The sequence below is a fragment of the Poecilia latipinna genome, unplaced genomic scaffold, assembly GCF_001443285.1.
Source record: "Poecilia latipinna isolate Pla-1442-1.1 unplaced genomic scaffold, P_latipinna-1.0 Scaffold92, whole genome shotgun sequence".
In the NCBI taxonomy this organism is placed as follows: Eukaryota; Metazoa; Chordata; class Actinopteri; order Cyprinodontiformes; family Poeciliidae; genus Poecilia; species Poecilia latipinna.
This window is the reverse complement of record NW_015112708.1, coordinates 353,038-368,687: the sequence shown is the minus strand read 5'-3', so window position 1 is coordinate 368,687 and position 15,650 is coordinate 353,038. Positions and strand designations below refer to the sequence as shown.

Sequence of the window (15,650 nt, the reverse complement as noted above, 5' to 3'; positions counted from 1 at the left end):
AGTTCCCCAAACAACTTTTTATATTTTTTGTACCCCCCCCTTTTTAAACCCCCCCCCCCCCCCCGTTCCAAATAGACAAGTGAATCCAGATCTCTCCCTCTTACAGATTACTGTCCATCTCTCCTTATTTTTTTTTTTCTTTTTTAATTTATATTTAAAGAGACGGCTTCACACATCGCTATTTTATACTCAGCAGCCACCTGTTCAGGATAGAAATGTAAGCACTTCTAGATTTTAGCGGATTTCACTTGTATTAATTATGTCTTAACAATAGCAGAGGAAAGGTCTGAGTAATATAAGTTAGCACATGTGACGTTTTGAGTATCATTGTATCATGTATAACATCTCTATGCTCATAGAAGGTATTTTTTGCTTTTTTTTTAATTTACGATGGAAAACTCTTCACCAACAGACGATTAATTGTGAAGGTGAAAGGAGTGCTGAATATTCAGAAGGCCATTATGACTTATTATTATCCTTTATGTCATTTTAATTTAAGTTTTAATGTGGTTTATTGTATCTGGCTGTTGTTTTTTTTTTTTTTTAAAGCTTTTGTTGATCACTTTGTACAGCACTGGGAAAAGTGTTTGCCTCCTTACTGATTTCTCCTTTTTTTCATTATTGTTGTCCCACTTAAATTCCTCACATCAAACACAAATGTAATATCAAAGATAACCTAAATAAAGGTACAAAATGAATTTTCCAAGCAGTGATATCATTTTTATTTTTTAATTTGGGGTAAATAACCTTATCTAAACCCAATTGTCCCTATCCAAAAATGTAATTTTCCCCTTTTTATTTCCTTATTTATTTAAGTGCGACAAAGAGAGTAAAAAAAAAAATGGAGCAAGTCTCTAAGGGGGGAAATCCGTTACCACAGTGCTGTGAGAGAAAAAAAAAAATAAAAAATCTTCCTACATTCCTGTTTGAAATGCTCATGGTGCCTTCGCTGCTTTGAAGCTGTGCTATGTACGGAAACTGTGCAAAGAAGACCAAGTTTTGTATTCTGCCTTTTACAGTAATCTCTTCCACGCCTCTTCTGCTCGAGCAATTTAACGAGTTAGCAGTTTAAGGATATTTACCACTATGTAGAACCTCTCGCCTTACGATTGCAACGAGAACGTTTCCGACCGCAACAGAAGATGAAAGAATCGCAACAAAGATTCTGTGATTATTTTTTTATTTTTTACTTTTCTCTCTGACATGTTATGTAGCTCATATCGTCGGCGCGGCACAAGCTTTGATTAGTACGTGATCGGTTTGTCGGGGCATTAAATTGATTAATGTTACTGCTCAACAGTCTGACAATCACATTCCTTTGGCTCCTCTAAAAAGCAGGGGGCTTGACCAAAATATTTTATAAAGAGTGAATTAATGTGACTTTTTTTTTGTAATACAGTGGTTTTATTGTGCTGTATTTTTTTTGTTACAATCTCGTCCTTTTTTTTGATGTTTTTTACGCTTTTCTTTTTCAATTTTTAACCAGGCACTTGTTTGTGTAGCGCCAAGCCTATGCAACACACACATCTGTACTTGTATCTTATTCTGTATCTCGGTGTCATAAACGTGGATGGATGTTTGTAACATTGTACCATGGACTGACTCAACTGCAACAATAAAGACATTGAGGTATTCCAGTTGAAGTCTCTTGTCATGTCTCCCATGTGTACACGTCTTCCACATTAAGTATTCAAGCTTCTCGTTTGTTTCATAGTCGCTATTTTTTTTCCCTTTGGTTTACCTGTAAGCTGTTTTTACAGTGTAAATACCAAGACTGTGAAATATTCCGTGGATGAAATGGATTGTAAAGCCAGGATTCCTTCACAGTCAGGAAAAGTCTGGAATTTTCTTTGTCCTTTCCAGGTATAGACAAACAGAATACAACATTTTCCATTTCTTAAATTTTCTTCTCTCTCTCTTCTTTCCTCCTGCCCTCTTTTTGCCATTTATTCCTAGTTCCTCTTTGTTGTATCTTTTCTTGTCTTCTCTTTCCTGACATTTTTCAAATTTTTATGTTCAGTTCTTCCTCTGTTTGTCCTTCCCTTCCTTGAGTTTTCTTTCCTTTATTTCCTTCTTCCTTCCTTTCTTTGGTCCCATCTTCTGTCTTTTATTTTTTGATTGTGCCTTCCTTCTTCCGTTGTGACCTGCTTCCTTTTTTCCCATCCAGCCACTCGTGTAAAACCTTTCCTTTCCTAATTCCTTCTTTGTGAATTTCCTTTTCTTCTTTGTGCTCCATACGCCCTACATTGTTTCCTTTATATATCTAACCTCCCTTCCATCCATGTTTACTTCCTACCTTTCAGTCTCTGTTTCCATCTTTATAAAGTGGAATTAATATCTGTTTTGATACTTGTGTTTTTTCTGAAAGCCTGTTTCTGTGATGGAGGGGGATATCTTCCTTTAAGGCACCATTTTATTATTTTCAAAGTCATCCCAAAATTACATCAGAACAGTCAATATTTGTCATTGCTCAATGCATCAATATCCATGATAAAAATAAGGTATTTAAAATGATGGCTAAGTGTTAAATATGACGATGCTTATTATAATTTGAGAAGTAATTTTGAACTATACAATTTGAACTAATTTTGAAATGTTTGACGTGCATTACGTAATCATTTTATTTACCAAAATGGTACTCTAGTTGCAGCTACTTGGTTAGCTAGCCAGCTTACTCAACATAGTTAAAGGTAAATACATTATTTTATTTATTCACTGACTGCATCATTAACTTCATTTTACACTATTAAAACAAGATTAATGTAAGTGGAATTTTTAATTGTCATATTCTGTTAGCTTGGTGTATTGAAAACTGAAGTCCCTTGCTAGCTAGCCTAGATTTTTCGTGTGGTGTCAGAATGTTTGTCATTTATTAAAAAAATATGAGATTTTTTTTTTTCACTTTTTAATTAAATTCTATATTTGTATCACACAAATATATGGGTTAGAGGACTATGGCAAATGATACACGTTTTACGTGTGTGGGGTCGGTTGGACCCCATTTTCACATAAGAGGAGTCGGATTACAAAGATCCTCTGTCCAATCTATCTGTATTATCTATATTATCTCTTCTGTCTTATTTTGCTACAACTCTCCACCCTCCCTTCCTCCTCCTTTTGCCCCCCAGTGCAATTCATGACCAGCATGTGAAGGCTGTATTTAGGTCCAGGTACGTCTCATCTGACTTTTGTCTCCAACAATAGAAGGGACCGTCCCAACCAGTCATTGCAAAGACATGCGGTCACGAGACCCCCGGGGCTGTATTAAGTTGTGCCGTTTGGTTGGAAGAGAGGATGACTGAGTTTGTATTTGGCTGGATGTAGAAGAGGAAGAACAACACTTGCCCTAAATCCCATCGCTTCTTCAGCGTAAGAGGTAAGAGTGGCCTTGACCTCAGGGACAACTAAATGAACATGACTGTAAAAGAGAACTAAAAGATAGCTCTCGGCGTGGTTTTAAACACGAAAGACATTGATGTAATATCTGATGTTGGCGTGACGTACCAAGTGATTTTGCACGCAGTATTAAAAAGCCAGAAATGGAGCTATAACTAGATCCGACGTGGCCTAAGTTGGCTCTGGTGGGGATTTTCTTCCTGCTTTTTGTTCCGAGTGCTGCATATGTGGGTGAAGAAGGTGCTAAGCTCGCCCCTGAGACCGCTGTGTTGGTGGCATACTTTGCAGGCTTTGACTTAATGCTCCTTAATGCTGAAAGCAGCACCAGCAACATTCCTGCCACTGTCAGACGGTGTGCTGTTCCACGGTTTCAGCCAAACGCCAACTGACCGTGTTCATTGAACCAAATGCGGATTCAGTACCAAGGGTCTCCGGGACTTCCGTGCGTTCCACTCTGATGTATTTAAAGCATCTTCTGTTTTTTTCCCGTATCCCACTGCTTTTTCCCAATTCCTCCGACCTTTGACTTCCCCCGCTCTAATCTCTACTGGCCCCTATCAAATACCACAGTGTTTGACTTTGAGAACCTAAATGGTGAGAAATACCAAGTCTCAAGAAGAAATGCCCAATTAGATTCAAATGTGCATTTAGACCTTCAACGTTCAAACTTTTACAGTATTGGAAGAAATCTGGCTCGTTTCAATGTCAAAATCAGCTTCTCCTCAGCTCTATTGTTGTAAAAAATGTCCCCTCTACCCATTACTGGCAGCTGGCTGTCAAACCTGCAGCAACATAAATAGCCCGCTGAATGTTTGGACCTGGCCCACTGATTTACTGGAGTACAGGCGAGGTGAGCCATTGTCTGGAGGAGCTGCTCCGCACCTGTTCAAGAGCTCGTCCTATTATTCTTAAAAATAGACCCTCGCTCACCCCTTCGCTCTTCAGCCATTCTGACATTGGATTTTATGATCGTGTGATTTATAAGCCTGTGGAAAAAAAAAAAAAATAGAAAAAAAACCTCTGAAGGAAGTGTTGTGTGCAATCAAATCTTGACATCTAATCCAATGACGGAGCACGCTGATGCAGTCTGCTCCTGTTCACCTTGATCTCCAGCAGCCAGAGGTCACTGCTATGCTTGGATCAATGTCTGAAGCGCCTCTGCTAAAAAGGAACATAGGCTGTATATAAAACGGAGTGGTTAGAGGTAGGACAAGGTGGGAGTCGTAAAAAGCACATTGATTTATAAAGTTCATTTTCTTTTACCTTTCAGGACTTCGCGACCTCTGGTCATTGTTAAATCTTAGTCCGTATTCACAATTGGACACGAATTATGACCGACTTGATTTGTTGATTTGTCGGTCACTTTACTGTAATTGTAGCCCGACTATTTCACCAGCTAACGTTAGCTTGTTTTAGTTATGATATAAAGAGAAGAATGAGGAAAAAAGTGTACAATATTATGCATGCTAGGCAAAAAAAAGCAAAAAATGTTTTGTGAAAAAATAGTTTATTCAATAGCAGGGAACTGTTCACCTTTTCCTCTATAATCAATATTATACAGAGTGAACTTGTACTCATTTTGGCACTTTTAAAGCCTCAAAATTCTTTGTTTTGCTAAATTGTGATGGGGGGGGGGGAAGGGATGCATCCATGTTTTCCAAATCTACGGAAGTCCTCTGCATCCAAATAAAAAACCAGCACGACCAATTCATTAAAAAAAAAAAAAAAAAGATCTTAGTAAATTTAGAAGTTGAAACGTCTTCACCTACATTCAAATCTAGCATTCCAGGCTGGTTGGAGTTGAGGGAAGACAATCCTGTAAGGTGCTGCAAAAAACTTTAAGCTGGGTGGAGCTTCACCTTCAGAATATGGAGGCAACAAAATAAAATTACTATTGTCAACTTTTATTGTTCTTGAGCTATTTTGTAAAGAAGAGAAAAACTTTAATCTCTACTTGTAATGATTTAAACCACAAGTCTAATCATAAATATGCACTTTCTGTTCGATTTAATGACGGGAAATCTGAAAACTGGGTGCATCCCTTCCAACAAACTGCTTGAAAGCTGCTGTCTCTGCTACCTGATCAACTAGTGTGAGGATTAAAAAAAAAAAAGCACATCACGTCTTCAGATGCGTCAGTGGATCATTAAAAAATTCATGCGTTCCCTGCAGTTTGAGCGCCACTCAGGCCTCCGTCGGCTGCCTGCAGCCTTGATCAGCGCCAAGAGGAAATGACTGCGGATTAGGCCTGGAGCTGTTTAACACCCTGGGCCTCAGCCTGCAGAATGATTTCTCCCTCCACTACTGTTCCAACTTCACAGCCCTACCGCCAAGATATTTTCTCTCTCTCTCTCTCTCCCTCTCTCTTTATTTTTTGTTGTTTGCACAAATGATAAAAGGCTCTGAATGCTGGGGAAGAAAGGAACCATCTGTCAAGGGCTTGTTGTAACATTAGAGTGATTAAAAACAGGGAACCAGGTAAATAATCGCAGCAGGGAAACATCTGAGAAATGAGTTTGTTGTTGTAACTAATCAGATTCATGGAAAACGTAAGCCATTTAAAAAATTTTTTTTTTAAATGTGATAAATGTGAGCAGTTTCTATGAACACAAGGCGTTTGCACATCCTTAAAAAGTCTTGAATCAATGCATCTAAAATGATGGCCTTGAAATGTCTTAAATTCAATCAAAAACATGCAAGTTGGCCTTAAATTTTGTTATGACAGGACTATTTCATCTTGTATTTTCTATGTACATTTTTTTTCTCATGGGACGTTTTCTGTCAGGCAAACATTTGAGTCATACTCAGACGTCATCTGTGACTCGAGGTGGTTGAGGCTACTGCTAACTAGCTGCTAACATACCCTTGCTAGCTAGCTAGCTAGCTACGTATCTTTTTGCGTTTTTATCATCAGTTTTCTGGACGGACGTTCGTCTTTACCACCGGCTCACCTCTCTTGCTAAACCGTACGATGCTACGTTTAATCTGCGCAGTAACATTTTGGCTTTACGAAATATGCAAATTCTTTGGTACAGTTTTTGTCGTCTTAAAAAAAAGTTTTAAATTTGAGTTGGTGAAACCCTGTAATATAATTGTTTGTTTTTCTTCGGTTTGATTAAAGAAACTATCAGCTAAAATGTCTGAGGAAGCAGTGGAGGACGTCGTCGAAGAAGAAGTTGTGGAGGAAGAAGTAATTGAAGAAGTTCTAGTGGAGGAGGTGGGGTAAGTAAAATCCACTTCTAAAGCTATTTATCACAATAAAAAAAATCAGATACTCTGATCATTTCAAATCTTTACCTAATTTCTTTTCAGGGAGGAAGGTAAGTGACGACTTCTGAAGTGGTTTGACGCTTCCTTTTTTTAAAAAAAAAAAAAAAAAAAAGAACTCGTCACTTCTAGCCTCCATTCTTAGACGCGGCTGACCTGATTATGTCAGCTCAGGTAGAAGACGAAGCAACGGGAAGGCGAAGGCTTCACGTGTGCAGCCTCTTTGTTGGAGTTACATGCCTGCTGTCAGCCAGGAAAAGCAGACAGCAGGATTCGGAAAGCTAACACCTCGCCTGTCAAGCGCAGTGATGGCTGCATGCTTTTAAAGTGTGGAAAATTAACAACTAATTTATTTTAAGCGGGTTTTTTTTTTTTCGCACATCTTTCCAAACAAATGTGCGTGTACTTTTTCCAAGTCTGTCCTGCAGCTACACGTCAGCACAGAGCTGCTTTACCGTCTGAGGCTACAGACGGCTCAGTCGGTGATCTAAGCTCATCCCTCCGTGTTTGTACCTTTGCTCACGATAAATGTCCAGCACTGCGTTTTTGTTTTTTTGTTTGTTTTTTTATGCATCCCAAGAGACAGTGATATGACAGTGTGCAGAGTGACCAGATTCCTGCTGGGAGCTGTTTGCCGAGTCCCATTGATCCACTAATCCATATTTGGTTCACTCAGTCATAAAGGCTCAAAGAAAAGAGGGGGGGGAAAAAAGGCTCTTTTTTTTTTTTTGTCTGTGAACACAGTCTTTTTATTCTGCTCTGTGCTTACCCCCTCGGGTCGTATAATCTCAGCAAAGTGTGTTTGCATGTGGGTGTTGCTGAAGTCTTTTGTCATGTCTGCAATAACAGAGCTTGACTGTTTTTTTTTCTTTCTGTTTTTATTCTTGTTTTCAGAAGAAGCTCCACCTGGAGTAGAAGGTAATTCTCGTCCTTTAAATACTTTATGGTTTCGTCTCTCTTTTTTACAAACCGTAATAACATTTACGACGACGACCGCTTAATTTGATATTATAATGGCCTAATGTATGGCATTCTGCCGTTTGCAAATAACGCAAACAGAGCTGACTGAGTGAAATCTGTGAAAAGCAGCCTCCACCTGCAGATTACTGTAAACGATGTTGTCTTTTCATAGCTGCTCATTCGTTTTAGTCCCATTAGCCGTTTTGAGTCCAGTCATCAGTAATCACTGCTTTGTTTGGCTGCTCAGCCGGTGCCTGCAGAGTTAGGATCAGATGAATTTACTCTAAATGAGATATCCATTTGTTTGTGTCGCTGAATCCACTTAAGAGACATTTGCCGTCTATGTGCAGGAATAACTTTAAGACCAGGTTCATTTATTTCCACTTTTCACATCTTGAGTGGAATCAGAGTAGTTATTATATAAAATGTCAACTTTTTTTTATATCTAATGTTTGTGTTGCTTCTTTTTTCCTCAGAGCCCCCTGTCTCCACTACTGAAGGTAAAACAAAAAATCCTCTTTTTACTTATTTGTGTTTTACCATGAACTCCACACAGAGCCAGCCAAAACTATAAGACCTCCCCACCACAGGGGGCCCCCAAGAGCACTTGAATTTCTACACAAATAATCAAAATGTTTCATTTGTAGTCTATTATAATAAGAATGAACTGATTTTTAAAATCACTTTGAGATTTTCTGGATTACAAATTTTTAAAAAATCATGTGATCTGATTTATGTGCCGGTTTTAAAAACAATAGGCTAATATCTGAGCTGTTTACAAACAAATCTAGATAAATCCTTCCATCCATTCATGTCAACTTAGCCACGCAAACAATACACAAACTGTGGACGGTCAAGCAAAATGTAAATGGGCCCCCCAAAATGGAAATATCCTCTGGGCCCCATAAAACCTTTGGCCGGCCCTGACTACAGATTAAAAGTTTTCTTGCTGGGAGTTTAATCAGTCTAAAAACCTCAAATATTGTTAAAAAGTTCCAACCAACATGTCCTGAAATGTATAATAAGGCACGAAAAAGAAACCAAGAAACCAAATTACATAAAATTCATGTACAGAGAGTGATCAGAGATCTGTATAGGCACTACAAATACATTAACATTTTTATCTGGATGTTCTGTATCCTAGATTTGTTTTCTGCCTTTCACCTCAATTTTTGTGCGTTTGCAAGAAACTTTAAATGAGTTTAGAGAATCTGTGCAGATTATGACAGGTCCCCCCCCCCCCCAACTAATAATGTTTATTACTGCAGTATATTTGTGTGCTCCTGCAAAAACAAAGATGCATTTCTCTGTTATTAAAACCATTTGTCAAGAAAACTGTCCCATTCCATGTTTAATCTTAAAAAAAATCCACTCTGCTTCCATAATTCCAAAATTATTCTTATTACACCGACTCAATGTTGTGATGTTTACCCCAATATAATTAAACAATCAAAGTCGTGAAAAAGGAACTGAAATCTTTAAAGTGAGAAAAACATTTATTTATTAACTTTTGTGTTTATTCATTCTGCGCCGGTTGAGGCTACAGTCTTTAAGCAGCAGGACCATCTGGAGCAATTCATCAACGCTGGTAAAGGTCAGGAACATAAACAAGGCAACTTTTAAACATCCGAGAGGACGAAACCCCTTACAAAGGGGTGGCAGTGTCATGATCTGGGCCTGTTTTCCTGCATCTAGCTTCCTTTATCCTTATATGAAACTTGAATTTAATATCTTGTTATACACGCTCTTGTTTTCTTGAATGTAGAAATCATTTTCTAAGCGACCTGACTTGAGCTGAGCCACGTTTCTTGATGATGTGTTTTCCATTTCATGCTGTCTCCGACGATTACGTTACAAAGAGCCTGCAGAAGAAGGTACTTCTTCTTCTAAATTGTGTTGTGCAGACTTGCAATGTTTTTTTTTGTTTTTTTTTCTGTTGTGCAGTTTGGACAAAAAGACATTAAGAGCTGAGCTGTCTGTTGATATCTGAAATACTAATTTTCCAATCTTCTGTATGTTGTGCTATGGAAGGATTTACTCGTAAATGCAAATAGCTTGTTATTTTCCCCTCTTGGCTTCAGATTTATTCTGATAGCACACTTTAATAGAAGAGCTGCCTTCCTTTATCCAAAAGATATGATTTTTGTGCCTTGAAACCCTGGTGTGACATGGCATACAGAATGAGTTCAGGCTTTCCATTTCACCCTCTGACATGCAAGAAAGGTTTTCACATTGGAATATATAAAGTAAATATCAGACCTCGGTAATGCGGGGTTTGGAAGTAATAAAAGGAAATCCGTTTATATTCTGCCTGTTGATGCTCTAACATTTCCCTCTGTCCTGTCTTGTTAGAGGCTCCAGCTGCGGATGAAGGTGTGTTTACAATATTATAAACTCTCAAAAACACGATGTCAAATGAACTGGTTTTAACAGTCCACTCTTAATGGTGGATGTTCTGGGATCTACTGTTTAACTTTATGGGTGGAAAATATATTTGCTGACACTGATAGTGTTTTATGACTGAGATTTGTACAATTGAGTAGATTAATAAGAACTTTTAATAATGTCACAAATTATTTTTACCTAAACGAAAAAAAAATATGGCTTTAAATATAAACTTATATACTTTATATATAAATATACTTTATATTTTCTAGTAAAGAGTGCAAAAGTATTTCTACCAATTTTTACTTTAACAGAAATAACTCTTGGAGACCAGTTCTGTGTATAGTCACATAAACATATAAATATAAGCATAATCTTTGGTTAATATTGGTTAACTTTTACTTTTACTTTCCCACATTGGAGTATAAAAACCTGTGACATGCTTGTTTGCATAGTGGTGATAGTGTCATGATTGGGGCCATGATGGCTTACATGTTGCACTTATTATAATTAGAACTGTAATTTAAAAAAAAAAAATCATGCGGAAACTTTGAAGAAAATGTCAGATGTCAGTCATTGATGAATGCAAACACCAATAATCCCTTTGTCTTTTGCTTTTTGACACACTTACTTTTCCTCTGTTCTTTCCTTTAGAGCATCCAGTTGCAGATGAAGGTATGAAGTACGACCGATGAATTCCTCATTACGAAACTGCAAATTCACACTGTCAAAAAAAAAAAAAAAACACAAATTAATTAAAAAGTGCTGGATACACTGCTGCGCTTTATTAAATTAATTGAATATACTATAAGGGCTGGATTGAGTTTTGCTAGCAAAACTCAGTCATGATCGCTGAGCAGCGTTTTATATGAAGCAAGAGATTAGAAAGAAAAGGAAAAATGATGCATTAGAACTAGATAAATTAACCATTTTTACCCATTTATATTATTTATAACCCAATTTATTTTGCGTATTATTTAGAGTATTATTGACTCTAAATAATGAGTACTATCAAAGAATAACGTATTAGCATGTTATGCTAACGTATAAACAGCATTTAATTCGCAGTAAATCTGTTAAAAAAATTGTAACAAACATATACTTTTTTCTTTTCCTGTTATAACAGATGAATCCAAGCCCAAACCAAAGTAAGTTTTTACCACCTTCCTAAATCTAATCGGTGTACAAATTATTATTATTATTATTATTATAACAGATGTGTTCCTTCGCAGGGCATTCGCTCCGCCGATCGCCGTTCCTAAGATACCAGAGGGGGAAAAAGTTGACTTTGACGTGAGTCAAGCTGCTTTAGGTTGGAAAAAAATAAGCATCTGGTGAATGGTACTGATGTTTAAAGCTACCCAAGTGTCAATGAGTGGACGTTTTGAGTGGAGGCCCATTTGAGTGTGTGTGTGTGACCTCCTTGTAGGACATCCACAGGAAGCGTCAGGAGAAAGATCTGTCTGAGCTGCAGTCTCTGATCGAGGCCCACTTTATTCAGAGAAAGAAGGACGAGGAGGAGCTCATCGCTCTTGTTAACAGGATTGTAAGTCTTCCATGAAAGCACGCACCACTGCCAAAGTGATGTACCACCCAGCAAACAATTGCGTTTTGTTTGTACGCGCGCGTGTGTGTGTGGGTGTGGGTGCGGATGATTAGGAGAAGCGTCGTGCTGAGAGGGCTGAACAGCAGAGAATCCGTGCCGAGCAGGAGAAAGAGAGGCAGAATCGTTTGGTTGTGAGTACCTTTTGAAGCTGCAGTTAAAGTGATTTTTGTAAACAGGAGAGGAATCTCAAATTGGTCCAAAGTTACTCAAGGAAAGTTCTGTACGGCACCAAAGAAAACTTAGCGTTCACACCAGCTCTAATCTGCAGGAGAAAATTAATTATTAGAGACGAGTCTGAATAATCAGGTGGCTGGTAAAAGAAAATTCCTCTTTCTCTTGTATTACAAAATAAATAACTAAATAAAAGCTGTGTATTTTTCCTTGGATTGGTCTGTATCATAAGTTGTCAATGAAATGCATTGAAGTTTGTGGTTGCAACATAAAAAGGGTGGAAAAGTTCAAGCTCAAAAAGCCTGAACATATTTGCTAGGAAAAATATTAGCATATTATTTCACGCTTTTAATTTAAATGACTTCATGTTTTCTCAAACTGAACAATGTTTCTGCCTGTTGATGTTTTGTGTGTGAAATGCCCAATTTTTGGCTACTGTCTCTTTAAGACTAGCTTGCTCTTGTCAAATGTGCCACAGCACAGGTGATTCTTGTTATGTGGTCAAGGATTTGTTTAACACATTGAGAGAAGGAAAACTGACCAAGAAAAAAATAAAAAATATATATAAGCATTTGTTATTGTTGCTTAGTTTTTTTTGTTTTTCCTGGGCTTTTTTGTATGAAAAAAGCAGGTTTGGAGTGCAGTCAACGGGTGTAAAGATGGTGGATTTTTGCACTATTTGCTTCACAGGAAGAAAAAGAGAGGAAGGAACAAGAGGAGGCTCGTAAGAAGCAAGACGAGGACGCCAAGAAGAAAAAGGCCCTGACTAACATGACTCAACAATATGGTGGCCAGCAAAGGGTCAGTTACCGTTCAGGATTTTTTGTTTTTTATCTAATAATTTAAAAAAAACCCATCAAAGACAACATCCTGCACCTTTTTTTGATTTTGCAGCAAGATGGAAGGAAGGGAGCAAAGAAGCAAACAGAGAGGGAAAAGAAGAGAAAGATCCTGGCAGAGCGGAGGAAACCGCTCAACATCGACCATCTGAACGAGGACAAGCTGAAGTGAGTCCGAGGCAGGACATCATTAATCAAAAGCCATCTGTCGTGTGAGTTTGTAGCAGGTTTTGGTTTTCAGCCGCTGATTTTTCTGCCTTATGTTTAAAAGGGAGAAGGCCGGTGAGCTGTGGCAGTGGCTGATGATGCTGGAAGCGGAGAAATTCGACTACACTGAGAAGCTCAAGAGACAGAAATATGACGTGAGTACTGACCCGACAACCTAAAGTAAATAACACATTATGTTTAACTTTATTTATAAATAATCGGTGCACAATTAGCTAGCATCAGAGAAGTAGATGCGTTTGATTAAACCTTTGCTGTCTGCAAAGATTATTTGCTAAATAATCAATTACATACAGAGAAATGAATATATATTTTCCATCTGCGGGGTCTTTATTGTCCCACAGATGGAAGTACAGGTAATATTTCATATTTTTATATAAGCAACTTTTGGTTTTGACATGATCTGGAAATTGTTAGCTCTTCTGCAGTTGTGACAAAATCAACATATACTACAAATTTTTTCCAGTAATTCACATTACGCTTTTTCTTTGTGGTGTTAACATTTTTCCAGCAAATTTACTTGACTCTAGTTTAAATGCCTACACTAGACTTTCTGAGCCAAGGTAAATACTCTTTTTCATGATTAATAAGCTTGTCCATGAAATTAGCTTTAGTGCTAATTATGCTAACGGTATTAAACCCGAAAATCTCGAAAATCAGCAAAATGAACTGAATACTTCACGAGAACTGCAAGGTTCCTGTGTGAATGTTTCTGGTTATAATTAAGGTAACACTTCTGAGAATACACCAGAGGTCTAAGTTACCGAGTGTTGGAATTGGGCCTTGAAACGGTTGTGAAAAGGTTGTTTGTCATTTAGATAAGTGGAGTGGATATGCAATAATGTTAGCATGAGCATAATTACCTAAATATTGATATTGTTGAGGAACACAAAAGCATAATTTCTTTTTTTTTGGCCAAGCGGTGTATTTAAATCACTCTTAATGAAAATTCCTATTTTCCAAATACATATCTTAACAATATCAGCATTGCTGACTAGATCTTTAAAGATATACTTTATGCAAATATGTTAGTTGACATTTAACAAGTCACTTGCTTTTAGTGTGTTTCTTGTTCACCTTTTTATATCTTGAAGGCATGCTGTCTCTCTCGTTCGCTTTGAGCTGAAATTATTTTGTCAGACGGCGCTTCATTCCTCAGCTGAAGCATCATTTTGACAGCCAGTGATGATAAACATTTAATTTCTGAGATCTTGTTGCCTTTTTCTCTCTGATTTTTCTTGATGATCGAGTTCAGTCAGGAATTATTTAGACGTCCATCAGTGAAACAAACAGCGTCTCAGTTCTTCTTCAGCACCACCAGATTCCCTCTGGCATTCAGTGTGACTTTAACTAGTCCGTTTGTCCTTCACAACAGATCAACTTGCTCCTGAATCGGGTTCAGGCCACCCAGAGGTAAGCTGTAGCCGTCTGTAAACTCACACACTCGTCTCTTGAAAAAACTAATTCTACGGGAGCATGTTTTTTTTTTAATAGACTTAAAACTTCAAAAAATAAAAACAAAAGTTAAGGTTTTCTGTTTAGAACAGTCATTGTCTGCCATGTAGTACATCAGTAAAATAGAGCCAGTCTGCATGGACTAGAAATATTGGGGTTTTTTCATGCTAGATTTAAAATGCTAAATTTGAATCATTTATTAGGGGGGAAAGCTGTTCCAAACTAACAATCTGTAAAGTTTGCCTTTATTCATTTTTATCCACGTGTTTGACAACTAAATTAATATATTAACTAACGTTTTGTTTTTCTTTCATGTAATGTGAATTAATCCCTGAGTGTCCAATGCTAACTGTGATGCTAATTAGAATAGATGTGCTAACATTTCTGTCTAACTTGCAGCGTCAAAGGAAGAGGCAAGGCCAAGGGCAGGGTGAGATAGACGGCCCCAACCAGACAAGACGCCTGAGCAGGAGTTTGCGTCGCAGCAAAACACAAGTTCACAGAAATAAAGCACGATTTCTGGGTTTAAGAGGATAGTGTGTTTTGTTGTATTTCTTAAAAATCCTGAAATAAAACTAGATTTTAATTTCAGCAACTGAATATATGTTAAATGTTTTTTTTTTCAGTATGAGATTGTTGCTGCAATAAAATATTTATTTCAGGGTTTTTACCAAGAATTACCCAAGAATGTAAAGGTCTGATGAAACAGGTGAGATTTTACTCAAAATGTGCTTGGGAACACTTTCAGCTACGTTCACACAGGAAGTCTTGTTGACAAATTTGTAGGGTTTTTTAGGAGTTAGGGGGTGAAAATGAAATCAGGCCGTATATATTATTTTCGCATACATATATACTGTGTGTCATTTGACATCAAACTACACTGTGTGTCTTTTGACATCAAACTGCACTGTGTCTCATTTGACATCAAACTACACTGTTTGTCATTTGACATCAAACTACACTGTGTGTCATTTGACATCAAACTGCACTGTGTGTCATTTGACATCAAACTGCACTGTGTGTCATTTGACATCAAACTACACTGTGTGTCATTTGACATCAAACTACACCGTCTGTCATTTTACATCTTACTACACCGTTTGTCATTTGACATCAAACTACACCGTGTGTCATTTGACATCTTACTACACCGTTTGTCATTTGACATCAAACTACACTGTGTGTCATTTGACATCAAACTACACTGTGTGTCATTTGACATCAAACTGCACTGTGTGTCATTTGACATCAAACTGCACTGTGTGTCATTTGACATCAAACTACACTGTGTGTCATTTGACATCAAACTACACTGTGTGTCATTTGACATCAAACTACACTGTGTG

At 37.6% G+C, this 15,650-nt stretch overlaps 1 protein-coding gene across 6 annotated transcripts; it reads left to right on the top strand.

Annotated features, from left to right (window-relative positions):
• The first annotated feature begins 3,227 nt into the window (after positions 1–3,227).
• LOC106941516 (troponin T, cardiac muscle isoforms-like) lies at positions 3,228–14,836 on the top strand. 6 transcript variants are annotated; one of them, XM_015024575.1, is made up of 18 exons: positions 3,228–3,376; positions 6,311–6,425; positions 6,507–6,618; positions 6,709–6,716; positions 7,558–7,581; positions 8,100–8,123; positions 9,483–9,497; positions 9,976–9,996; positions 10,663–10,683; positions 11,135–11,156; positions 11,241–11,301; positions 11,438–11,554; positions 11,668–11,745; positions 12,476–12,586; positions 12,680–12,792; positions 12,896–12,986; positions 14,225–14,262; positions 14,704–14,836. In XM_015024575.1, exons 3-18 carry the CDS (start codon positions 6,533–6,535, stop codon positions 14,741–14,743), a joined length of 870 nt encoding a protein of 289 aa, XP_014880061.1. In that variant the 5' UTR covers positions 3,228–3,376; positions 6,311–6,425; positions 6,507–6,532; the 3' UTR covers positions 14,744–14,836. The 6 variants fall into 6 exon arrangements, with proteins under 6 accessions (XP_014880061.1, XP_014880065.1, XP_014880068.1 ...); XM_015024579.1 differs by lacking the exon at positions 6,311–6,425 and adding an exon at positions 4,166–4,246; XM_015024582.1 differs by lacking the exon at positions 6,311–6,425 and having other exon boundaries at positions 6,518–6,618.
• Positions 14,837–15,650: the final 814 nt, after the last annotated feature.

Bases quoted from the DNA above. Each gene is read 5' to 3' on its own strand.
- LOC106941516 (XM_015024582.1), top strand. From the start codon at position 6,533: ATGTCTGAGGAAGCAGTGGAGGACGTCGTCGAAGAAGAAGTTGTGGAG. The intron at 11,157-11,240 runs GTAAGTTTTTAC...GTTCCTTCGCAG, and splicing joins GAATCCAAGCCCAAACCAAA to GGCATTCGCTCCGCCGATCG. The intron at 14,263-14,703 runs GTAAGCTGTAGC...TCTAACTTGCAG, and splicing joins CGGGTTCAGGCCACCCAGAG to CGTCAAAGGAAGAGGCAAGG.